A 25,482-nucleotide genomic window follows, 5' to 3' on the forward strand; every position below is an offset into this window, starting at 1 on the left:
CAGCAACACGCTGCACTGCTTTGTGTAACAACCGTCTATGCGGTCTATTTTAGAACCCTTCTAAAAAATCACGGGAATGCAAGTCAGTAATTGTCTGCAGTGGCATTTCTCCTGCAGTCTGAGAGGACAATGATAATTAGGTGACAGGACTAAATGGCAAGAGGTTGAGGCTGTTTCTGGGTATTTGCAGTCTAGGCAAAAAGAGCAATGAGTCTGGAGAATGGAAACTTTAATAATGCCTGGGTTTGACTGGCATGGATATGTCTGAGGAAAAGGACAGACGATGCAGAAATCCATTCTAATTAATTCAGCAAAATATCTATTGTATCCCCTTTATTCTCTGCCTCTCTCGCTATCTCTCAATCACAGAATTCAAGAATGTTTATAGGCTTAATACTAGGAGATTGACGAAAAAAAACCATCTTGACTTTTGTAATGTTTGTTTTGCTAAACCTTTATGCAACTGCAAATGTTAAAAGGACAATGCATACACGTTGAGCTGAATCAAATAATATGCCAGCACAATAAGAAACAATGCTAAGTGCAAAATCCAAAGCATATCCTATGCAACATTAGCTGAAAATTACATTATTCTAATTCTCTGCATGTTGCAGAAACATTTACACATACACACACCAAGTTATAGGCTTACCTGATAGAGGTAGAAGTGTCCAGCAGTCTCACAGGTGTAAGAAACATCGCCCGGGACATCCAAGCTCTCCTGTAACCTCCCCACTTCTCTGAGGAGCTCGAGTCTTCTTGCTAGGACATAGTTTACTCGGCCATACCTGGTGACAAACAGCACATCATAGTTGGTCAAAAATCTGAACAGTTAACCTTTTTGTATATAGGGACAGACAGACAGACAGACAGAAGATTAACGTTTAAGGTTCGTAGAATGCACACTACCCCTGAGCCACAGTTGTCCCGTTGATCCATCTATTAATCCGTGAATGGATTAATAGAACTCAACTATGTAATAGTTGAGTTGCAATTGCAAGCAGGTGACTGGTCGTCTGAGGACATACTTTAACCGGCTAAAATATGTAAAATATATTCTAAATATGACCCAATATATATAGAAGTATAAAGAGAGCAATGACTATCCTTGCATGTAAACACGGTTTGTTTAGGTTCAATCGAGCATCCCATTGTGCATCTAAACAATACTGCTTAAAAGCAACTAGGTGGCAACTCGACAAGCAGAATGCAGAGGAAGACAGGAAGTGGGAGGGGTCACAGGGCAACACTAGAGGTGAACTCTATTTTTAGACCCTCTGCAAAGATCCTCAGTCAGCAGATGACTCAAAGACAGTCACAGTGGTCTCCCTGTTTGGCCTGAATAAAATTAAATAAAAATGGGGAGTGACCTTGCTTTCCAGGAGGACGGACCTGTAATTAATTCAGCTACTGAGAACCCAGTATAGACACACAGGTGTGAACAACAGCATTAGTCTACCAGATTGTGTTTTAATTATTTCTTTGCTTAATCCCATAAATATAAAACTTACAGTAGAAGCAACTGTACTTGAACCTGAATGATGATGCAGCATTTCATTTCCACCAAGAGCAAAAGTGGAATCATGACAGATTTTTGTCTTACATACAACCTAGTGTACAAATATAACCAACTCAACATACAACTTGGATTTACCTATACAAAAAAACAACATGCTCTCTCTACAATCTCATTAAAACAGCACAAAATGCATCATTCATGAAATGCAGGGAGGCATTGTTAATTAATGGTGCTGTAGCTTTCCCTTTGTTAAGCATTCGGGGGAGCACTGCCTTCCATTTTGTCATCTCATATACAGTGTTAATTAAAACTCCCTGGCTCTCTCCTCTCGCTGGTGTCAGTGGGGTGGAAGGAGTGTGGAGTCTGCATGTTGTTATGAGGCAGCTAGGCAGGCGGAAACATATTAAATGCTGCAAGCTAAAGCTCTTTTATGTCCGTGTTGCTGCATAATTTAAGAATGTAACAGACTGCTTCCATGTGCAGACTCCAGCTCCCATACACTGTTATTCACACTTATAGTGAGCAGCAGTCCTACAAAGAGTAAAAATGATCGACATTCATCTCACCTCCCTTCCGAGCTATAGGGTGCAATTTGCTCAGTGTAATTAATAATGTAGGCTATAGGGAAACTTTAAATAGTAACAGCATAATAAATGAATTAGTAATCATTAACTCAGAGCTATTTATATCCAGGAGCTGGCTAAAAAGCTTTGTTAGCTGATTCCTTCAATACTGGTGTTAAATACAGCAGCAGTCATGTAGAACTGTAAATGTTTTGGGTATCTTGAGATAATCTCTTTTTCACAAGTCTGTCATGAGTGGACTGCCCCCAAACTTTTCCCATATCACTATGTCTCAGTAGTAAAAACTGAGTCACTATCCTTCAAGGCATCTCTCACACACACACACACACACACACACACACACACGAGCTAACACAAAGATGTGGATAAGCTGGGAATTACTGGGGCTAACAGGACTCTAGAGTTTTTAGTCTGAGGCCATTTGTTCTGGGCTCTGCCACCTGTACTGTATAAAAAATAACAGCATAGCATGAAAGTGTGTTTATGTATCCATTGGGGTGTAGACAAAGAACACTCTTAAACAACTATTTTTAAAACTAAAAGCGACTGGAATGAGTTGAAAAGGAGCTTTTTTAATATATTGTACATATTTTGATGTTGTATTTTTTGTATGAGATTGATGGAGATGTATCTATGTTTGATTTGTTTGTAACGACTGGCTTCCTGTTGCTGCCTTTTTGGCCAGGTTGTTATTGTAAATGGGAACTGGTTCTCAATTGACTTATCTAGTTAAATAAAGGAAAAATAAAAATAATTATTCATGCAATTACTTTTTTATTTGTGCATTTATTATTTATTTTAGGACTTGATTATTAGGTCTTGTTGTTGTAGCAAACCACCAAATTGACCCCCAAATTCTAATCAGTTCCTCCTCAAGTCCAGTCGGACATTTTAAGAATATATACTTATGTATGACTTTTAGCCAGAACTGAGAAAAACTTTTCTAAAATCACGATCATAGTGAATCTACCTATGTCTCCGTACACAGCTTGTTGCCATTCTCCTACTACAAATGGGTACAAGATCAGTTCTCGTGGTCCAGCGTGGTGATGAGAGGGTTAATCAGACAGGAATTGCCTATGAGTGTAGGGCTGTAGGCAGAGGTCCCTTACACGGGTTGAAAGGACTGCGAGGCCAACAATAGCTAATGAAGATAAACCAGGACCATGGCCGGGCATACGAGAGTATCGAGTAACCCTGTCACTTTGTTGGCTCAGAGTAATCATGTGTGTGGGCAGCTGGGCTGCATTTGTGTACATATGCATGTGTAAGTTGTCTGCTTTGGTAAAACTTTAAGGGTTGCCTCTGTGGCATGTACGCACTGTAAGTCTGTAACCATTTGTTGAACGCACTTTCTATTCACATGTGCATTTCTGTTCGTTTAGGTGCATCTATCTGTGTGTGCTCTCTGTCCACTTGTCCTCGGCTGTCCTCACCTGCTGAAGTCCTTCTCAGTCTCCAGCTCCTCTTCTCCGTGGCCCAGACGCAGGAGGTGGCGCTCGTCGATGTCTAGAGCCATGATCTTTTCAAACAGCTGGTTCAAAGCCTGGTGTGGGATGAATGAGGAATTGAGTAAACATGATCAGACACGGAAAATCCTTTCTTTGACACGTGTGTGTATTTTCTCATCTGTCAACAGTACTTTCACATATAAACCTGTTTTGAACTATCGTCTCTTCTTTATAGATTTGATCCAATTCAAGAATTTGAGGATCATTTACTGTCATTAAACCACACAAGGATGCAAAACAAAATGCAGTTGTAGTCCATGTGCAACGCAAGAAAAAACATGACAAATAAAAGAAAAGAAATATTGCATTCCTGTAGAGCATTTTTTTAATTTGCATCATAAGGAATGTATACAGCAGCAACAAAAAGTAAGGGTAAGGGTTTTCATCGTTATATCCAGCTATGCTTCTTGTGAACAACATTCCTTTTGGCTAGCTTCCACTGGTGTGAAACAGCAGAAAATCACTTAATGATTAAATACTAAAAGGGGAAAAGACAGGGTCACAAGGGAGCTTAAAATTAAAGTTTTTGCTCTATAGTTTGTATATAACTATCGCCTGATTAGTTCTGAGTTCTTAGTTCTGGCAGTTCTGAGTACAAGCTCTAAATTCTCCAGACAGCTTAACTGTTTTTTGAGCAGGATGTTGGGGAAACTTTTTCACATCAGGGATGTGCTGAGTCAGTTTGGGTGTGTGCTTGTGTGTTTGGTGGGCTAACCTGGTTGGAATGTGTGACTATGAGGGTCCTCTGCTCAGGAAAGTTGTGATAGAGATTTGAGATGATCTGAACAGCAACATCCGTCTTGCCGGTACCCGGTGGTCCAACAACCTGGAAGTTAAGAAGAAGACGAGAAGAAATAAATGAAAAACATTTAACAGAAAGAAGCAGAAGAGAAAATAAGCACCATCAGAAGTTAGATCACAGTGCAAAAAGGCGCTTGTCACAAAGACATAGCTAGGCCATGGGCATGTCAGAACAGGCTAGGCTGGTGCCCCATCGATAGCCGCACTCAGATATACAATGTAACAAGACTGTGGTGTTGCCTGGTATGACAAAAAGTAGTAAGCACAACAAAAGTAGTAAGCACATTAGATATTCCTGCATAAATCAGAAGATAATAAGCTCCTTGGTTCCCCTACATGAGGCCGGATTGATAGTGCGTGTTTGTTATGGCTGTTAACGAACAACGTATGCCAAGAGGGAAAGTTATAAAGGTTGAGGAGAGGAGGCATGCATATAGAGTTGTTTTACGACTCTAGGCTGATAAGCCTACTTGCCATATTTACCTCGGGCTAGCTGCACAATAAATAACTCAGACCCTGCTGCCAACTTCAAATCACCACATCAGAATAGCTCTTTTGTCAACAGCGTATGTTACACTTCTCTTCAGATAACAACAGCAGGCTGAAATGACAGAGCTAAGGGTGTGTGTATGAAGTGGGTGTATCCCCATTGCTGTAAAATGTGTCCTTTTATGTGTGGTTGGATATTCCACTGGCAACGTCAAAATTACAGAGAGGGTCTCAGGGAAATGTGTCATCACTCTACATGAGTGATGGGACATAGGGACACCATGCAACAGAGTATTTACTGGTGAGGGAATTCCCTTGGTGTACATCACTAAGATTGATAGTTGCAAATCTTTGGCTTTATACCAGCGAGCTGGAACAGTATGCATCTGCAGTATCAGCACTCACTGGACTGGCTAGAGGGTTTGCCCAAACGGCATCACACTCCTGGATATGCATGATCATTTTATGGGGATGGGTTTATCATATAGCTCGCTCTCCCAATTACGGCCACCACTATAAACTTTCCCTTTTATTTCATGTTACTTAGAGAATATAGTTCTGCCAAATTTGCCTGGCGTTCCTGAGATGTAGCGTTCACGAGAATTGACCCGACAAGCCGAAAATATAATGCGTCTGGTAATGGCTAATTTCAATACTATCAATCTTTAAAGGAAAAATAGACAGGGTCACTAAACAAGTATTCCATGATTACTACTTACTTATAATTACTCATGATTCGTTGGAGTCTGTTGAAATGTATATGTCAAATACATCATTTACAGCTTGCAGATTTGCTTTGGGTGGCTTTCATTCAGTCTTGAAACTTATGTGAGAAACGTATACAACGAACAATAAAGTCCTTACCATCGTGAGTCCTGGCTGCATCCCGGCTCGAATGGCTTCAATCTGAGTCGGAGTGAACTGGATTGTATTCCTGTAAGACATGTACAATTCTGATATTAATAAATCAAGTAATTAGTCTGAGACAGTGAACAGCCTTGACAGCAAAAACACATTTGTGTTCAAATGCTTCCACTAGTTTGTTGTTATTAAAGAGATGCTGAATGCTGAAAGTTCTTTTGTTTTGTTTATTTGAGACCATCTTTAAAGATTGTTAAGTCGGGGCTTCCCCATGGACATGTTACCGCTATCCAGATTTAAATATCAAAGTGCAAACTGCTGAAACACCATCAGATGAATCTTTAGTTTTTCATGAAGGGCATATATTTTGTGGTGTTCTAATTAGTACAGGAATATTAAAGCCTTTTCTGTTAACCTTTAATTGCATACACAATTCCATCCATCTATAGTAGGCACAATAACAACCAAAATAGCACCACATCATTAGATGGCGAACAAGTCAGAGCGGATACGGCGGAGATAAGATACTCAAACAAGTCTAAATAGTCAGGGCCAGAGTAGGGTACATACAATACGCCTCTGTGCTGTTTTGTACTGAAAATGTGTTTTGGATAGAGGTTAAGAATTTAAAGTAGAGAAGTCAAGGTTTAACCAAACACTGAACAACCGTTTGAACCCTAATCTTGTTAAATTGTGAACAGGAAGGCCCGGGTATTGGCGGTGACATCTCACCGTTTGGGCTGGTTGTAAGGATATGGCCCACGGTTGGGGGTGACAAAGGGCTCAACGATCAAGGACATGTCTTCCTCTTTGCTTTCCACTTCATCATCCCCCTTTCTCTTCTTCCCTTTGTCTGCTTTGTTTGAGATCGGAAACTTGATTCTGGTAAAACAAAAAAGGAAGATGATGGATTAATACATGTATATTTAAACAATTGTATCTTGTAGGCAAATTATACAACAGCAAGTAAATAAAATATTGATGTATATCCATTTACTTTGATCATGGTGAGTCAACCTCAACAAAACCGTATTATCATTTTGACTTTCACCTGAAAGGGAAGACTTGTAGTTCAGGGTCCTCCTCTGTGACCTGTATGGTGTAACCAGGGAAACACGAACGCAAGTGGTCCAGGGACAGAAAGGTGTCATTGAAGTCCAATGTGGAAATCTGATTCGGCATCTTGGAGTAGTGGGCACTGCCTGGGTCACCGTAGCCAAGGATGATGTCGTGAAGCCAGTCTGGGACAACACACTCTGTGTTCATCAAGTTTCTGATGGTCTCCAAGACGGCCTAAAACAGAGACATGTGGCCAATGAGACATGAGACAACAGACAACCGTCCCACAAGAGGCTGGTTTAGCCGGATAAGAATAGCTTTGTGGTGGGCTGATGGGAGAGCAGGTAATTTGTATGTCTGTCAATTATATTTTAATGAACTGCAAACTGTCTAATACCCTGAGCATCAAACATTGGGGAAGGGAACGTGTTTGCTTTTATCTCTGTCACACATCACAGATGGAGAAGAATGTTTCTTGAATACCCATTAGTTCCTGCTCTTTTCAAATTCATAAAAAAAAGGAAACGCTTCAAAATCATCTGTCACTGCTCTGGCTGTGAGAGACAGAAATGGGTGTGCGGGATTAGAAATAGCAGGTTTGACAAAGCCGTAATGAGAAGCTCTCAGCTGTGATAAAGCTGTGATAAAGGGCAAAAGGGGTTTTGTACGTGATTAACATTCGGAATAAAAACAAAGTTTTCCAAAAATGGAGCAAAACAACAAATTAAACAAAAGTTTCAAACAACTGCATGGATAACTTTACTATGACCTAATGGAAACTTTAACATAGATCTCTTCACCTTTAACAGAAGGATTCTGCTGCAGACACCTGTATGTTATACTGAGAACAAAACATGGTTATGCTTTCCTACAGAAAGCTTAGGATAGTGAACAATGTTGGCTCACTGCCACAGGGGGATTCTTAAAGGTGAGAGAGAAGTGGGGGTACATTGCAAATAAACATCCAGTGAGGTGCGTCTCTCATTGGACTCACTGGGGGGGGGCCTTGAGTGGGTGGTAATCTCAAGAGTTGCCCCGGTCACAACCTTACAGCTACAAAACCCAAGGGAGTATTATATGTGCAATACATCACTCTGGGGTGGTGTTGGTGGGACCAGAGCTCAAGGTCTGAAGATAAAGTACTCAAATACAATGTAGAGTGAGGGCGGATCTCTGTGCTTCAGCGTGTACTCCAAACCTTGAAATTGTTCTCCTTGGGTTTGCGTCTCATGATGATGTTGAAAGTCTCGTATGGGTCTTCAGTGGCGCTCTGAATGCTGCTGGTCATGTCCTGTTGGTACTGGTTCGGGTCCAGCCATACACGGAATGTTCTGGCATCTCCTCTCAGCTTAGGCTTTGGGTCAGGTCCTAAATCGGAGTGGTTGGGGAGAATACTTGTTACAGCAACAGGGTAATGATAACCTGTAGAGATAAATAATAAATCTAAATTTGTATGGAAATCACTAAGTGTTATTCAGTGTAAAGAAAATAAAGAAGTTAATGTATGCCAGTACAGAAAACGGCAGGGCAAAGCTTCTGAAGGACAAATTAAATATTCAAAATGAATCTCATCAGCTAATTCTAAAACCATGATGAACAATTTCCATCCTATCCTTTCATGAACAACATAAACCTCTTTCAAAAGAACTCAACCCAGCCTGCCTTGCTCACATCTATGCAATTCCTGTTCCTGAGGAGTCAAGAGCACTCAGGAACAGGAATTACATAGCTGCTTGACTGACAGGTCACCGGCTTTAGGCTTACTCCCATAGGGAGCCTGTGTGGTGCAGCAAGTGCAGCTTTCACAGATGGCTAAATAGATTATTGTATGAAGCTGCTGGGCACAGAGCAGGAGAGTGAAACTGAATCCTGTTTTGCCTCTGACGTGTGTGTCCATTCATGTGTACGCCTGTCCGTGTGCACATGTGCAGAGCTATGTGAGGATCATCAAATCCCCCTCACTAAAATGAGTCTGGGGATAGTTTAAGAGTGGAAGCTACACCCTTAATACCATGGGATAACAATGCTGGTCCAAGGTGTGTGAGGATTACATTTAAAGTTGCATTTAATCAATACACAATTTGATTTTCAAAGAGATTAGATTTATTTATATAACTCGCACAGAATTTGTATGTTTGTAACATCATATTTTACAGAAATATTCTGTATATGAGTTGCAAAAATGTTTTTTTACAACACACTGTGTCTCACCTTCACCAAGAGCCCAGTGATTTATGTCTCACCCACCACCCAGTTACCTAGAGTACTACTAAGCTCTGTTGGGGATCTAAAAGTTTAACCAAGCCGACACTGGCAGGGCATGTTCCCTGGCAGCATGTCTATTTAGAAAGCCCTGCCCTCTGCATATTTAATCCAAACAGATGAGAGAGGATAGGGAAAAGGGTGCTTCAGTGCATGGACACATGTTCCCACAGGGGAAAAGGCATACACTTAGAATAGCAGGGCTGCAGGCTAGCTTAGGTAAACCAACCACTCAGAGGCACTGCTTTGGGCTGTGGGGAAGAACACAACATGATAAACAGGAGAGATCATGTTACTGTATAAACATAAGACCAGAGATTTAAATTTGATCTGCGAGGATTCCTCCAGTGTGAACACACACACGCACACAAATCAGACTCTGAGCCTTATATTTGATGACAGCTAATTTTCAAGCTTTTAATAGCGAAATATGATAGCTTAGAGATAAAATGTCATGCTCAAATAATGCTAGAACGCATTGTGGCCGGCTCTACCTTGTTTCAAAGATGGAGGCGGGGTGTTTCCTATATGATCCATTACTGAATTCTGCAGGATAAGCACACTCGGTGTTCTCTTACAGAAGCACATCTATCCAGATACAGCCAATGCAGCTCTTCAGTTCAATCTAATAGATAAAGCAGGGGGGCAGGGCCCAAAGCTCTCAGGTGTTGTCGTCGACCTCAGGTTAATGGAATGTTAATGTGAACAGGTCAGGTCTCACTGTGACGGTCACCATGACAACACCTGTCTGACCCTCTACCGAGGTACTGTCGATAGGGATGTAGAAGGTCTAATGGGGGGGATGGATGTCATGTGTCCCTGGCGTATGTGTGTGTGTGTGTGTGTGTGTGTGTGTAGGCAGGGGCACATGTGAGCGTACCTTCTTCAATGACGCGCCCCTTGTCATCCAGCATGCCCTGCACCTCGCAGCCTCTCACGTACGCCAGACCAGTCTGCTCCACAAAGGGCTGGCGCCGGTCGAAGCGTGTGCCGTAGGGCAGGTTGGGCCGCACCGTGATCAGAAAGCAAACGTCGTGCTTCCGCAGCCCTATAGGGGGAAGAGGATGGAGAGAGGAGTTAGAGAGAGAGAGAGAGAGAAGGGGGGATAAAGGGGGGTTTTAGAGACAGAGAGGAAAGAGGAAAAAGAGGACACAGGGAGAAAGAAGTAATGGAGGAGTGAGACAGAGCAGTGGTGTGGGGGAGTTTGGAGATGCGAGAAACCACCCTCTCAGCAATCGCCTGATCTTTAAAACATGAAGCTCTAATTATACGACGGGGGAAGAGCTACTGGATAGAAGGAAGTAATATTTCACTCCTCCACTGAATTACAATAAATAAAGTAAAACCATAAAAAATGTATAAAGAAAGTAAAGGCTTCAATTTGTGATATTAGGCTTACTTTCTTTTTTTCTACAGCAGTTGCCCACTGAAAGCATGGATTTATTTTCTACATTAATTAGTGCAAGACACCATTTTTGTATATACATATCCTATAACTTTCTCTGGAAAGCTATAGTAGTCGGCCTGCCGAAAGCTTTATTGTACTTTCTATGTTCCCAGCGAATCAATATCTTTCAAGGCTGTCAAGCTCCTCTTAACATTATCTACAGTGCCCTTATCGGCCACACAGAGAGAGATGAAGAGAAAAACGATCAGAAAATAAAACAACGAGGCTCAGGCTACGCAGACATAACATGCCTTTAGAGACATGAGGTAGGTACGGGTCATGAGTCAAGGCCCAGAGGGATGGAATAGAGTGTGTGGTGAGAGATGACTTTATGGACGTTATAAACTGCTTACTAGTACTGCTAGAAGACACAATACGAGAAAAAAAAGAGGAAAGGAAAAGATGTAGCAAGGGAAAATGAAAGAGGAGAGTAGTGCTCTATAATAGTCATAAGGTGTATGCGGATGAATCTTTTTTTTGTTCATTTTCTCTTCCCATTAAAACGTTGTGGGATAGCTAGATTGGCATAAGCAATATGAAGTGTGGAAAGACAAATATTAAAAGTGATTAAAACCTGTCAAAAGATTCGGCCAAAATGATTGACCAATGATGGAGAGACACAAACAGACTAATACCTTCCCACTCGTGCTTGATATGATCTTGCACATTAAGGTTAACAGTGACGTCAGCTCGCACACGGGAAGGCCAGCTCTCTCCAATATTGGGCTTGGCAACCTCTACTATGGAGAAAGAGGTGATCGTCTGAGCCATCCTGGCCCAGCCCCCGAACACCGCTCCACCGTACTCTGATTGCCTGCAGAGAGGGACAGACACGACAACAAGTTAGACAGGTGCTGTGGGCTGTTGTCAAGATTGAAATCAGTTGGATTTAGGGCAGCGCATGGCACCACTGCTTACTTATTTACTTTTGCAGGAACAACAAACAAGTTGCTACATCACTTGACATAATGGGAGCACGTAGTATGTTAAGCGACGGGGTTTCTGAATATGGTGTACCAAAATGTCACAGTCTTTTAATAAAATATTATCAGTGCGCCATGCCACCTTGTGAGAGGTAGACTGAGGATAAGAATCGTCATTCATTGATGTAAAAAGACAAAGTGTGCTGCAGCGGATTTAATGGTAGACATTTGTTCTACTTAAACCTGAGATGCTAATCAGTGTGTGAGAATACTGATTGTACAAAACCAGTACTTTGAGTATGAGACAAAGACATCTTTGAGTCTTATAACAATAACAATAACAGATTCTGGATCAAGTTTCCCTCTAGTCTAAAGAATTGAGGACATCTCACCATGGTTTCATGCGCCACACCACATCCTCAATGTCCTGCCTGATCTCATAGGTGGACTCAAGACGAAACAGGTTGAAGTTCCTTAACAGGTAGTCATGGAGGGTCAGGAACTGGAGATTCAGCTTAGGTAGTGCTAGACAGCCTGAAAAGACAAACGAATGAACAGACAAGCGGAGTGAACAATATGCCAAATATGTGTGTGATTACACACACATACAATTCAATTTTAGGTCATCATAATTTATATGCAATTACAAAATGACCAATATCACATGTAGCTACCTCTGTAATATATAAATTGGTGCCTCTACACAAATTAGTGAATGTCTTCATGTTATAGCTAAAGTAATATGCTTAAGGGATTTTGCTTGAGTGGTCAGTGGTATGTGTGTTGTTGAAGGTGTCCTTGCCAACTAAAGAGGACTCCCCCTAGAGAGAGACCGGTTCAGTGCCCTCAGGATATGAGATAACACAAGGTGTGGGTGCATAAGGCACTGACTGGTCACTGGAATTGGGATGTGTGCCTCTAGCGCACATTAACTCACACAGACACAAAAAAAACGACTCACAATTCACACATGCAACACACACCTTCGCCTGAGTAGTACTCCGTTGGGACAATGTTCTCATCCCAGATTATCTTCTCTGTTGGATAAAGAGGCATCTGGTTAAGTTGCTCAATCTGAGAGATTCTGCGCTCATGACGGGACACCTGAGAGAGAGAGAGAGAGAGAGAGACAAATGGAGAGAAACTGGGTTAATAAAGAAATGGTCCTTTGTTTCTTTGGCTCAATGTCTGGGGCATTTACCGTCTCGCTTACTAGAAAAACATTTCCACCAAATCAGGTAACTCATCAAATCTGTTAAGTCATACCCACGGTAAACGTCTGGCTTAACTGAAGCGGGAACATATTTTTGATTATCAAACCAGGATGTCATATTTGTTAACATGTGTTTATGTCTTGATGGACGTTCAGCAACCATCGTCTCACCTTGAAGGACTCAATCAATAGCAACAAAGGATTATGCAGGCATGATTTGAACAAATATGTTCAACACAGTTGAACAAATGTAGTAGTTATGATGTCACTGGTTATTTTCTTAAGCATACACTCGAGCTGAAACTAACGATTCCTTTTATTATACGTGATCAGTTCAGTCCAAAACCCGACAGACATTTAGTTTACAAATTTATAAAACTAATTCTCTAATTTGAAAAGAGAGCATGTTTGCTTTAATGACGGAAACATTTAATCAATACTCAAAATAGTTTTCTCTTCATTTTCTGGAGATCAACTAATAGTTAATCGACAAATCGTTTAACCTTCAAGCACCAGTGCTGCTAAGGTTTTGTGTTTGCATTTTGCTATTGTGTTCCTACTCTTCTGGGGAAAGAAAGCATTAATTATTTACTATGTCAAGGGTAGTGATGCTTCTTTGAGAATACCAACCAGCTCATCTGTTCCCCCAGAGGACGTAAACGGCCTAAACTAGCCTAAAGATCGGTGCGGCCTCTCACAGAGAACGCTTTCTCATCCCCAAACATATTTATAAATATGTTCTCTGCAGCAAGTATGATAATTTTGCTCCCGTGTTGCAGAGTTCTGGTCTTGGGGCCCTTTCCTCTTAAACCCACTCGGTCAGAGATGTTGGTTGTTGGGGGCAACCTCAGGCACAAACAAATGAGTCCCCGGACATTGTCTCCTGCATCAATCTAATCAGATAATTATGAAACGGCTCTTCTCCATCACTTCTCGGAGAGGACCTGGGGAGGGTCTGAGTGGGTAATTATGAGTAACCGCAGGACAGCCTGGAAACACCCACTTTGATCAAACGGTCTGCAGCACATGTGTGAGTGTGTGTTTGGGAGACGAGCGGGACACGGGACCAGTAGTTATCCCGGAGGGGTTTTTAAAAAATGAAATTTGGGAGCGCAAGGGACGAGGAACCAGAAAACACAATCAAACGAGCTCCAGCCTTTCAGGAGATAATTAAAGAAAAAGAAAAAAAAATGGCTCTCAATCTCATCAGCACCGTCTTCAATTTACCGTACGTCACACAAATGCCCACATAAAGCAGTAATTGGATTAGAAGGCAAATTCAAGAGGGACGGGATGTGAAGAGGGGGATACTATATGTATTCCAAGGTCAAGGGCTCAAATTAATGACTTTAAAATGAGAAACACAAAACCTATTATGCCGCAGCGCTGACTGGCCAGTTGTTGTTCTGGAGAATAACTTCACTAACATTGTTTGTAAAAAAGGTGCACCGATACCAATTATGCATCTTTTATATTGCCAGTTGACAAATACATAGTGCCTGAAGTATTGCTTCGTTCCAATTTCCATCTAATCAATGAAAATGTCTGAAGCAACAAAAATTGTCTCGGATAAATATTTTTATATTTGATGTACTGAAAAGCAATGAGACCATATTATATGCTGAAAATGGTCGTAGTGTGTATATTTGATAAGCTCTCCCACATGTCACAGGCACCTGTCTGCAGATCCATCCAAGATTGTACTGTACCAGATGTAATTATCTTAATAAAATCGATTAAATCCCACTGTGAAGCCCTCATACCTGCATTGAATGAAAGACACTTAACATGGTATTTACTTTTCTAACCCCTCCTTTAATGAAAGCCAGGACTGCACTTACCAGCAGCTCAAGGAGAACCTCCTTGTCTTTGGTGGTGTCTTGTCCTTCAGGCAGCTCTGGCAGCAGACACAGATACGAGGCCACCTGGTGGAGCGTGTTGGGACTACGGAGAAAGAGGAGATAAAACAAGTGGTTCGTCAGCTGGAAAAGTTGCATTTGGGAATTACACATTGAGCCAACACTCTTGTCCAGCGGATAGAGATTGAGACGGGGACATTCTGATGTCTACTCATATTACAATGATATAAAAATGAACATTCAGATGATGTTTCATTTCTTCAGTGCATCAGATTTACAAAAAGGAAAGAATGCGTCGGTTAAGCCTCTACCTCTGAAAAAAAGATATTTCAAATAACGACACCAACACCACTATATGTGTGAAGATACACAGCCTTATCAAATTCGTTGCGCTTGTTAGCACTGCTGCACAAGGCAATTCTCCGTTTGCTTTGACTCATTTCTGCTCTGTCAGCGCGCGTGTGTTAAGGGGTCGGGGCGCACTGATGCGACAGGATTAGGAAAATCAAAGCCCGTCCCCGTCTCAGAAAGCTGAGGCATGGCTCTCTGCATACAGACCTGTTTTAATCAGGCTGACACACTGTGACACAGGCAGGGTCTGGTACACAACGAAGGACAGGGCCCGGACACATTGTGACAGCCACGGACAGCCACACGTGGCACTGACCGATTGTGTCCGTGTACGCGCATGCATTCTGCTACTTGTGATGCCGCGCTCGGGCAGTGAGGTGGCAATTCTGCCAATGTTTGCAGTTTGGTGGCCCAGTAGCTGACCCGGCATAGGTCATGCGGACACTCCTTCTCCTTGCCTTGGCAAAAAAAAAATAACCGCAGCGCAACAACTTAACTCTGAGTAATGGAGATGACTGGTCTAGGTCATGACGGACAGCTGAGCTACTGGTAAGGTAAGGATGGGCCCGTAATAGAAAGTAGTCCACAGTTAGTTCACTCTTTAGCCCTGAAGGCTGTCTTGACCCTTGCTCACATTTTTGATGAACCACACAGAGACTTTATTAAAGGTTGTGTGTCAGCACCTTAGCAATGAGAAAGACATGGTCAGATATGGGCACTTTCATTCAGATAGCTTGATGCTTTTGTGTCCACACAACCAGAAGATGAGACAACATCACGAGCCAGACAAACCGTTGTTTCTTTTAATTAGACAAATAGAAAAACTACAACAAATGTCTTTCATGGCTGCTTGAATCTCCTGAAAATGAAGGTGGCTTATGCTTTCACCAGATCTTCTTTTCTTAGCCACATAATATCCTCAGAATAGGAAGGATTAAATGAGGGGAATTGATAAAAATCTAAACTCTCTTTCCAATGACAGGCCCACACTGGAGAACTGATCCACAGAACTAATTACACCCATTATTTGGGCACTTTCACATGTGATGACTCTCTTCAATTTTGATATCATTTCACAAAGTGACACATACTCTTTGATCATGTAGTCAATTCATTTTTTTTTTTTTTGGCCTGAAATGACACTCACACAAACTTACATGTTTTATGTAACTGAAAGAAAGTGTGTGTGTGTGTGTATGTGTGTGTGTGTGTGTGTGTGTGTGTGTGTGTGTGTGTGTGTGTGGGCAGACTAAGCAATAATGCTGCGTTTGTGTGTTTGGGGGACTTAGCGGATAAATTCAGAGCGGCGGGTGACTGGGAGCTTAGCCTGTGGGTAGCGCAGCTGGAATAAACTGGCATTAGCGTGAGTTGTTTGGATGAAAAGTGCCTCGTTAAATCTGATCGGCATATTTGGAGTTACCCAGGAGCTGCTTTTGGTGACAGTTGTGGAGCAGTGAACAATGCCGTTACTGCTACATTCAAAAAAACCTAATTCTGGGGAAAGGAGCAGAGCTTCCACAAATACATGAAACGGTTCAGCTCAAGTCTTTACCTGATTCAGCTCAGCTCGGCTCATAACCCTCTGCCTGGCTCAGAGAAACTTAGTTTGGGGTTTAAGAATGTATAATCCACGACAGAAGTTAAAAAGAGGCGACGGATATAAACACGTCAACTGCAAAGAGGAAATCTGTGTTGTTCCAACAGGGCACCTCAATGACGTCACAGACTAGACAAACAACAAGTAATCAGCCAAAACATTGGTGGTTTAAAGACCTTCTAAAAGTATCAAAATACCAAGAAAGTTAGAAAGCCAAAGTAATTACAGATTACCAATGACTGAATGTGTTTTCACTCCCCTTCACGCATGTGTTCAAGTTAAAAAAAACACACACAGGCCAGCTTTTTAGCTCTTTGGCAGGCTAATAGGATCTGACAAACACAGCTGTTAAGAGAGTTCATTCTCAAGCCACTGCAAATCAATTTAATTAATGAGGCGTGCCTCTCTCGCTCGCTCTCTCTCTGGCTGGTACCAGCTGCCTGTTCAAGGGCTCACTAGCTGCCATTTAGCAGGGAAGTCGGGCAGCAACGATGCTGATGATGCTATTCTGCAACATAGGATCAAGATAGGAAGTCTGCGTGTGTGCTTATGCTTTAACTAGGGCTTGTATGTTTTGAATCAGAAGTCAGATTATCTGCTGACGAATGATGATGTGCTCTCTTAAGGACATTAAGTACATACAGTAAGTACTTGTGGATGAGGCAGAATTGTAAAAAGCAAAAAGGCGGCGCCATCCCTGGGTTGATATGCAGAACATTTACACATCAGGAAGTAGTCCCGTTCGCTAAAACAACGCTCCGGTGCAACTGAATTTTAGTATTAACAGTTCACTGTAATTATACTCAGTCCAGTCATGCATAGCCTTCCGCCCCATCCCTCCATCTGTGCACTGACAAGCTGCAAGTGCACTTGTTCGTTTCATGATTCATTCCGGATGTTGTGCTTTACCTGAGATGCCCAAAGTGTTTGGTCAAGGACTCCCGAGTGTCTACTGCTGCTACGTTGGACAGAGAAAAGTCCTCCAACTCTGGAAAGTGAGCGAAAGCTGCCCTCTGAAAGACGGAAAACAAAGAGCAAAGCACTCAGACTGATGTCCGAATACAATCCAGTCCACTACTATAAAGATACATTAGTCATTATTACACACACCACATTGCCTTGACCCAAGACAAACAACTCAAAAGTGATTATGGAAAAAAAAAAGACAAATAGTCCAGAATGTGGCATTACACACAGAATATGCCCCTGCATGTCTGCCTGTCCCTCTCATGTACGCCGTTTACCTGTAAGGAGAGGATTCTGTCATAGTGCAGAGTGGTCATCTCCTTCCCCGTCAGGGCGTTTCCTGTCTGGTCATTGATCTCAAAACCGGTGTAGAACTTCAGCATGTCCAGCAGCTGCAGAATAGAGACGATACAAGTTACTTCTCCATGTGAAGAGCAAAGACGGATTAGGATCTCAGAGTGTTTGCTCGTGTGTCGTACCTGGCAGAAGAGGTGCCCCTCCTTCTCTCTATGGGTGAGGCTGGACAGGTGGCAGCTGACCACCAAGTGAGAGTCATCCAACACGGTATTGAACCAACGCCTGGTGGGCAGCAGGGCCTAAACACACAGGACAACATGTTTACAACACGCTTCCGGTTGTGGCTAAAATACCTGACCTTTACGCTAACTGGGATGCATTTGGTAACATAAATATGTCGGGGGGGGGAAATGCTACTTTAGTGGACCAAAATAACTAGGAAATGAGGTATTGTATGAACGGGCATCTCTCCGGGGTCTAAAGAATCAATTGGCTCAACAACCACCACATTTCCCAGCATCCATGGTCTTTTCTTGTCTTGAAACTATATGATAGAGAGGCAAACAGTGAGGCAAACTGGCAGCGAGATGTGATGAAGACCTTTATAACCATAACATGAAGGAAAGTACAGAGAAGCTGTCAAAATGAGATAGCTTTGGTAGGAATACAGTACATGTTGATGACAGCACACAGAACAGAAAGGGGTTCAATCTATCACATTATAAAGGCTGAGAGAGAAGAACGGCCCGCAACTGCATCGTGAAATAGAATATGAAATGGAATACTGAAACGCAAAACACCAACAAAACAGAATATCTATTATTTTATTCATTGAAAACAGCTCTTCAAAGGCAGCAGGGGTCTGCAAGCGATACCGAAAAAACACAGAGAGAATGGATACCTTTATATCCGACAGCCATCTTTGATCTCAACGCGGTTCTGACAGCCGGCATACAAGAGGCATTAAAAACAGGGAGCTTTCATTTCCAGGTCCTCATCAGAGAGGGGAAGTATGGATTTCAGGCAACTGAGGCTTTGTAAAAGGATAGCGCTGAAGGACAGGAGATGTCTCTGGAGACAGTTAGCTGGCCAGCCACTAGCCGCTGCCAGGAACAGCAAGGCCGGCCTGTCAGCAGGACAGCCAGATGAAATCTATTGAGCTTGCTCGCTAGAAACAGGAGATCTGCACAGGCAGCAGCAGCAGCAGCGATCTTATGTGACATTGTGTCTTCACCTTAGATAGCCAACCTCATTGGCCAGGCTGCCTCCCAATAACACGGTGTCAAACTACTTCTTTTAAATGAACCAATATGATGATAATCCATAGAAGTTCCTTATCTCTAAAAAGCTATTTCATCACCCTGAAAATGACAACTCTTACTCCATAACCGAGGTGACTGAAAGATATACTACCCTGCATGTCAACTACAGCAACTACAACCATTGCTCTCTGTGGGAGAGGAGCAGATATCGTATAACTAAAACCTTTTTAAGTGCACTGCGGTGACGCAGGTTATACCAACATTGCCAATCTAATAGGCAAGAGGACACTGTTCCTACATTAGAGTATAGCCACATATTAGCCAATCTCAACAAGTAAAAATGCATATTTGCAAATAAGAAAATATGACATGTTTTTGTTAATAGAATAAGAAAAAACAAACATCTGTTTATCAACTCCTTCAGACACTGGCATGGTTCATAAAGGGATTTGGGATTTACACCTTATACTAAATGTCAAAAGCCATCAGGCTGAAAATAACCTCTCATACTCCAACCAAAGACTACTGTTTCAAATACTGCAGAGCTTTGCAGACAGCAGTGACAAGAGACGCACACAGGGTGGAGCTGAGACTGGACATTCAGCCACCGTCTGTGGACCTGAGCTAGCTAGAAGTTTGAAGGACAGAAGGCAAATGAGCTCTGCAGAGACAGATGTCTACACCGCTTCCTTCAACAGGATACCATGATTAAGCAAATACACAGTACATACACGGTGGAAATCACTGTCTGCTTAGTCAGGGTGAAGATCGGGTGCATCATATTGCCGTGTACATTTTAAACAGAGCAATCCAATCTAGGGAGAGAGGAAGGACAAATGGAAAAAGATTGGGGGAAAAAAAGAACTGAAAAAAGCTTTATGTCTTACCTCCAAATCAATCATGAGCTCAATGAATCTCTCGCAGTAATGTACTTTGTCCATGCAGACGGGCCCTATGGAAAGGGAAGGGGGAAATGACGGAGATTAGCGCTTTACTTCTTTTCAGGGAATGCATGTTGTCAATGACTAATGCAATCTGAGAGACTATGTGAACATACAAGGCCAATAAAAAAAAGATGATGAGCTGTAGTGGAAAGGAGGTTGTGTACTATGAGGCAAGGCTATTTGTATAGCACATTTCAACAACAAGGCAATTCAAAGTGCTTCACATAAAAAACACAAGGCAAAAGAAAAGGAGATTAAAGAACAATTAAGAACATGGATTGAAACATTAAAAAGCAGTGTAAGAAATAAAATACAGCAGTAAAGTAAAATGCAGAAATTGATTAATGTCCTTGAATCTGGTTCAATTAAAAGGCAGCAGCAAACAGGACAGCAAACGCATGTGGACAACACCAAGGTGCCATGCCGAGTGTGTGAGCCTCACTGTGAGGTACTGCATTGCCAGCACAGCGGCATGCTGGGACCTCAGCCCTCATTAAAACATGTTGGTGTGTATGTATGTATGTGTGTGTGTGTGTGTGTGTGTGTGTGTGTGTGTGCTTAAAGTTGAGGCGTGCAGCACGCATTAGAGTGACGTGGATCCTGCTGGGGCTTTAGATTGTAATCTACTCTGTCAGGCTTGAATTCTACCTAAACACACAAATACACATGTTCTGTTTTTAGCATTCAGGTGGGGGGCCTCTGTGTCGGCCTGCATTACAACACAGTAGTCAGAGCCGGTGGCTGTGTGGCAGCTGGAGCACACGCTCCCTCGGCAGCTGCACAACTCAGAAAGAAAAGGAGGGAGTAGTGCAACTGGACCAGTGAGGAAAAAAGAGGGTAATATTGAGTTTCATACTGGCAATAAGGCCCTGGACTGAAGAGATGTGCTCTCTGACACTGTGCACGCTCTAGAAGCACTTGCGTACATTAATCATGCTGGGAAAGATAGAGAGAGCACACGCAAAGACCGGCTTTGGGACGAAAGCCGCAGGGAGAGTCTCCCGGGATTATTAATTTTACTCAATATTTGAAGGTAGTAATCCACACCAGGGATGCATTATTTTTCTTTTATTAAAATAAGACCAAAATGTAGGGGTCATGCTTCTTTCTGAATTAATTCTGTGTTTGTAGTTGGACACAACAATATGACATCCCAGGCGAAATAAATGTATTTCTCACTGTTTACCTGACGGCGGAATTGACACGAGAACTCCAAGAAACTTTTTAATGAGAGCTGATAGGAAGGCCCTCTCTTTCTTTGCCCTGAGGAAGACACAAATAAAGCAAATCAGAAAGGAAGCTCAGACACAAAACACAATTTTCTAGTCTGTGTAGAAGTGAACACCCAAGCGAAGAAAACAATATTACTGCTCAGCTGCATCAGCATCCATCTTTTCAAATTTCTTCTTGATTAGATTCCAGAACTTCTGCAGCTTCGGAACTTTCTTAAGCTCGTGCTGGAGTCTGGACTGCAACGTGACAGAAACAAATGAAAATATCAAAACGACTTCATTAACTGGGGTGTGCCGATAACTACCAGGAAAAAAGAGTAATTAGGGTAATAGGTTGACATCTTACTGGAAGGAGGCACATCCACATAGGCAGAGAGATCAGCTGCTGCACCTGCTCTCTGATCAAATCTACTTCCTGGGAGGAGGGCGCGCACACACACACACACACACACACAAAAACACACACAAAAACACACCCACACACACACACACATAGAGAGTTGTCAAAATGCACTGCATGTGTATGACAGATTGTTATTACACTTCAGCCCCTGATAAAAGTCTGCAGCTGAAATATTTAGAGGGCTTTATAGGATACAATCAAAGTGCAGGAGGCTATCGCAGCAGATTTTAAAGTGAGACATCTGCAGTGCTTCCCTGTGGTTTAATGCGGCTGCAGAGGGGTGGGAGCCAAAGTGGTCCTGCCTAGTCTGCTACTGCCCCCTAGTGGATATTACCAATACTTGTCCTCAAATGGCACATTTAGGCTTTTTGGCATTGCTTACAAATAATGAGTGAGATGCCTTAACCTGTTTAAAACAAAAAACCTGGTTAATCAAATCCTCAAACAATGGAGGAACAGTTCTCTTCCTTATTTTTGTGTTTTTGACGAACTGTCATCTGTCCCTGGAGTCTGGACCCAGATGTTGTACACAGCAAAATAATATACCAGTGAAATAAGTAATCGAAGTGTTCTCATCTTCAACTGCACTCGTTATGTGAGGTTTAGCTTTTAAATGATCGTATCCAGACGTACACTAATAAACACTCCTGCCATGTCTAGAACCCCTGATTCATGATGTAATAAAATTAAATAATTACATTTTAATTATAAAATAAATGCTCGATAGGGTGGTTCATGTTACCACGGTTGCTCTTCGCTATATATAATAAGATACGCAGTACAGATTTTTTTTTTTAAATCATGTAAATATTGTGATCAAAATATTACTCCCAGTAATCTTTGTACTGACATGAAAACTAACATCCTCATTGACCTTAAAAGCAGCAGCATAACACATTTAACAGTGAGATACTCCTCCACTGAGTGAAAGCATTGAACACACACCAGACTGTTGAAACAGTGGTCCAAGAAGACCAGCAGCACCGTCTGCTCCTTCAGTGTGAGGCCAGCCTCCTCCGATGCCAACACAGCTTCCATCACACATTTAAAGAAGAATGGGAAATGGCTGGTCTCCCTCTTGAACACCTGAAACACACAATTCAGAATATATATATTGTAGATTTACCTTCACCGTCTTTACAGTTACTCGTATAAACACGGTCTCTTCAGGCGCCGGGGTCCACGTGCAATGAGAGGTAGTCTTAGATGAGCCGCTGCAGTTCTTACCTCCCAAGCGGGGACATTCTCTCTGAATTTCTCGTTGACGATGCAACAGATGGACATGAGGTAGGCATTGCTGGACACCTTGGGAGTGTAGTTCACCCACAGATAGTTCTCAAGATACTGGCTGAAAGGTGAGACAATCGTTTATGAATATATATATATATCAATCAGGTTTTCTATATAATGACTGCTTCGTTAAAAAGAGGAGGTGAAGTATCCCACCTGAACTCAAGCAGCATGATTTTTCTGATGGCAAATCTGAAAAATGTAAGTGAAAGAAGACAACAGCGCAAGATGAATAAGAGGAACATGTGTTCATTGGATTGCACTCAGCAGCTTATGGCAAATATGTTACATATTTACTTACTTGGACTTGAGAATCTCTTTTTCATAAACATCTTCCATCACCTAAAACAAACAGCAGAGAACAGAGGACCCCCCCCCATCAAAATGACTAGTACCAGCAGCCCGTTGCACCTCTTTATTGTATCAAACTAAAACACACAAGTAACTACCACTATGATAAATACAGTGCATAGAACATGTGTTTTTGCAACTTACTTTGTAAAATCAGTTAAACTACAAAAATGAAATTGACACCTATAAGATGCAGCAATGCAGAAAACTCACCTTGGCGTCAAAGGGAAGTTTATTCTTTGCATGCGGCGCCCAATATTTATTAGCCAACTGAAACAAGAAACAATAACATCAACAGTAGTAACAAACTGCAGCATAAACATTCAAGGTTCATAAAGGTACACATGATGTCTTACAGGATGTGTACAGCTGGAATACTCAGAGGTTCAACTAGATATATAAATACTTTTGTGGTTTTCTGGATTGGATTTTGACTCTTCTGGTTAATTTTCCAATTTAAATTGACTCTCTTCTAGACTGAACATGATGTGATCCACAGCACAAATACTCAAGTCCTCTGTCACAGGTACACTCCTCACATATTAGTACCATCTATGTAGTAAGATCTTCTGTGTGAGCATCATTCTGGCTCATTTCAACAGAGACATAATACAAGTAAATCCATACAACTGACAGCATGTGAGGAGGTAATCTGTCTTTAGCATAAAAACACAATGGGATCACGTATTTCAACACAATGGTGGTGTAACGTTTCATGGACAATAATTCATTACCTGTGTGACATATTCTGCATTAATCTGAGACACAGAAGGCGCTGCAGCCTTTTTAGCCGGGGTTTCTTTCTCCATGGTGGCCCTCTCAAGCTGCTACAATGAACGCTGTGGGAAAAATAAGAGATGATATGAAGTTACTGATGGACACCAACAGGCTTTAGACTTAGCTATTAGTATTGAACTAACGCCTTCAAACATGAGGCCACTGTACACATGAACAGTGCTGAGAAGTGTAGCTAACTTTAGCTAGGTTAAAAACTTCAGTGGGTCAAATGTGTGTGCAATTCTTAACATTATAACGCTAATAGTCTTAGGTTTTCCCGATACTTTAATAAAGACAATATAAATGCTAAACGTTTCTATTATGTATCATTCTAAATATAGCAGGCGTCATAAATACGAACACTGGATAACCTAAACTGCTCCACAATACTAGCTAGGTGATGAGCTAAGCTAAGCTAATTACAATATAGAGGCTGACTCGGGGATAACAGTTATACTAACATTAATGATTGTCCCATAGCGTACGCAAATATATAATAATAACTAAATCAGCTCACAAACCTTTGTTTATTTCCGCATGAATGTAAGTGCCGTTGGACGACTGGTTACACATGTACACAACTAAAACGCGCTGATTGCGACTGACTTCCTGAATAGGTACGTCCCTAAAATCGTCCCCAAGTACGACACAAGTCTTTCGTTCCTACCATGTAATAATAATAACAAACTTTTATAATTTAGGTACGTAGAGGCTATCATAACATGTTATACCAATAAATATAACAAAACCAAAACGAATTCAACAAGAGGCACAATAAAATATGAATGAATTTAATACAAAAATATATAAGTCTGTATTTTTAGACATCTATTACTTATTGTACATACATTCAGTAAACCCAAATATCAGAATCAGAACCATTTATTACCAAAGTATGTTGCATATACAAGGAATTTGACATGAAGGGTGTTGCATAACATTAAACAATCAACACAGTGCAATATCATGTTACTGACAAATTATGATCATCATAAATACAAGTTTACACAAAAAACAAATAGTACACAGTAATGTTGATTATCAATGAGTCAGTCGGTGTGTTCTGACGTGTGATGACTGTGTGAATGTTTTGCCACAAATGTCGCAGCGAAACGGCCTCAGACCTGTGTGGATGAGATAATGCCTTTCAAGTTTGGAGGGAGAAACAAAATGTTTGAAGCAAATGTCACAACGATTCTTCCGAGCTGAGTCTGTCATTTTAGGTTGAACATCAGTTGAACAAATATGTTGCTCAAGATCGTTTTCGCTCTCAAGACTCGCAGAGCACACGTCACACTCAAACACATTCAGTGGTTCACACCAGTAATCGTCTGGCTGCATTTGATTCTCAACCAACAAAGTGACAGGTTCATCATTAAGCAGCTCGTCGCCTTTAGGCTGACATGCTACTTCTACATTATGTGCATTGCTCTCATACTGTGAGAAAAGTGGAGCGGCCATGTTTTGATTTTGGACAAGCTTGT

General features: G+C 41.7%; 1 protein-coding gene across 1 annotated transcript in view; it reads right to left on the reverse strand.

The window, feature by feature from the left end:
* Positions 1 to 24,614, reverse strand: part of aqr (aquarius intron-binding spliceosomal factor) — a 44,676-nt gene extending 20,062 nt beyond the window's left edge. Inside the window, exons 1-26 of the mRNA XM_079175088.1 lie at positions 24,520 to 24,614; positions 23,956 to 24,060; positions 23,435 to 23,491; positions 23,172 to 23,212; positions 23,027 to 23,062; positions 22,808 to 22,928; positions 22,526 to 22,666; positions 21,524 to 21,592; positions 21,314 to 21,414; positions 21,132 to 21,208; positions 19,889 to 19,953; positions 17,922 to 18,038; positions 17,721 to 17,834; positions 17,386 to 17,489; positions 14,511 to 14,613; positions 12,440 to 12,560; positions 11,849 to 11,990; positions 11,169 to 11,347; positions 9,967 to 10,134; positions 8,023 to 8,192; positions 6,817 to 7,058; positions 6,498 to 6,647; positions 5,769 to 5,838; positions 4,330 to 4,440; positions 3,540 to 3,649; positions 653 to 788 (exon numbers count right to left, since the gene is read on the reverse strand). Of these exons, the coding sequence (XP_079031214.1) occupies positions 653 to 788; positions 3,540 to 3,649; positions 4,330 to 4,440; positions 5,769 to 5,838; positions 6,498 to 6,647; positions 6,817 to 7,058; positions 8,023 to 8,192; positions 9,967 to 10,134; positions 11,169 to 11,347; positions 11,849 to 11,990; positions 12,440 to 12,560; positions 14,511 to 14,613; positions 17,386 to 17,489; positions 17,721 to 17,834; positions 17,922 to 18,038; positions 19,889 to 19,953; positions 21,132 to 21,208; positions 21,314 to 21,414; positions 21,524 to 21,592; positions 22,526 to 22,666; positions 22,808 to 22,928; positions 23,027 to 23,062; positions 23,172 to 23,212; positions 23,435 to 23,491; positions 23,956 to 24,030 (2,820 nt within the window). The 5' untranslated portion in view covers positions 24,031 to 24,060; positions 24,520 to 24,614. The remainder of the gene's footprint in view (positions 1 to 652; positions 789 to 3,539; positions 3,650 to 4,329; positions 4,441 to 5,768; positions 5,839 to 6,497; positions 6,648 to 6,816; positions 7,059 to 8,022; positions 8,193 to 9,966; positions 10,135 to 11,168; positions 11,348 to 11,848; positions 11,991 to 12,439; positions 12,561 to 14,510; positions 14,614 to 17,385; positions 17,490 to 17,720; positions 17,835 to 17,921; positions 18,039 to 19,888; positions 19,954 to 21,131; positions 21,209 to 21,313; positions 21,415 to 21,523; positions 21,593 to 22,525; positions 22,667 to 22,807; positions 22,929 to 23,026; positions 23,063 to 23,171; positions 23,213 to 23,434; positions 23,492 to 23,955; positions 24,061 to 24,519) is intronic.
* Positions 24,615 to 25,482: the final 868 nt, after the last annotated feature.

Source organism: Pholis gunnellus (assembly GCF_910591455.1).
Source record: "Pholis gunnellus genome assembly, chromosome: 15".
NCBI lineage: Eukaryota > Metazoa > Chordata > Actinopteri > Perciformes > Pholidae > Pholis > Pholis gunnellus.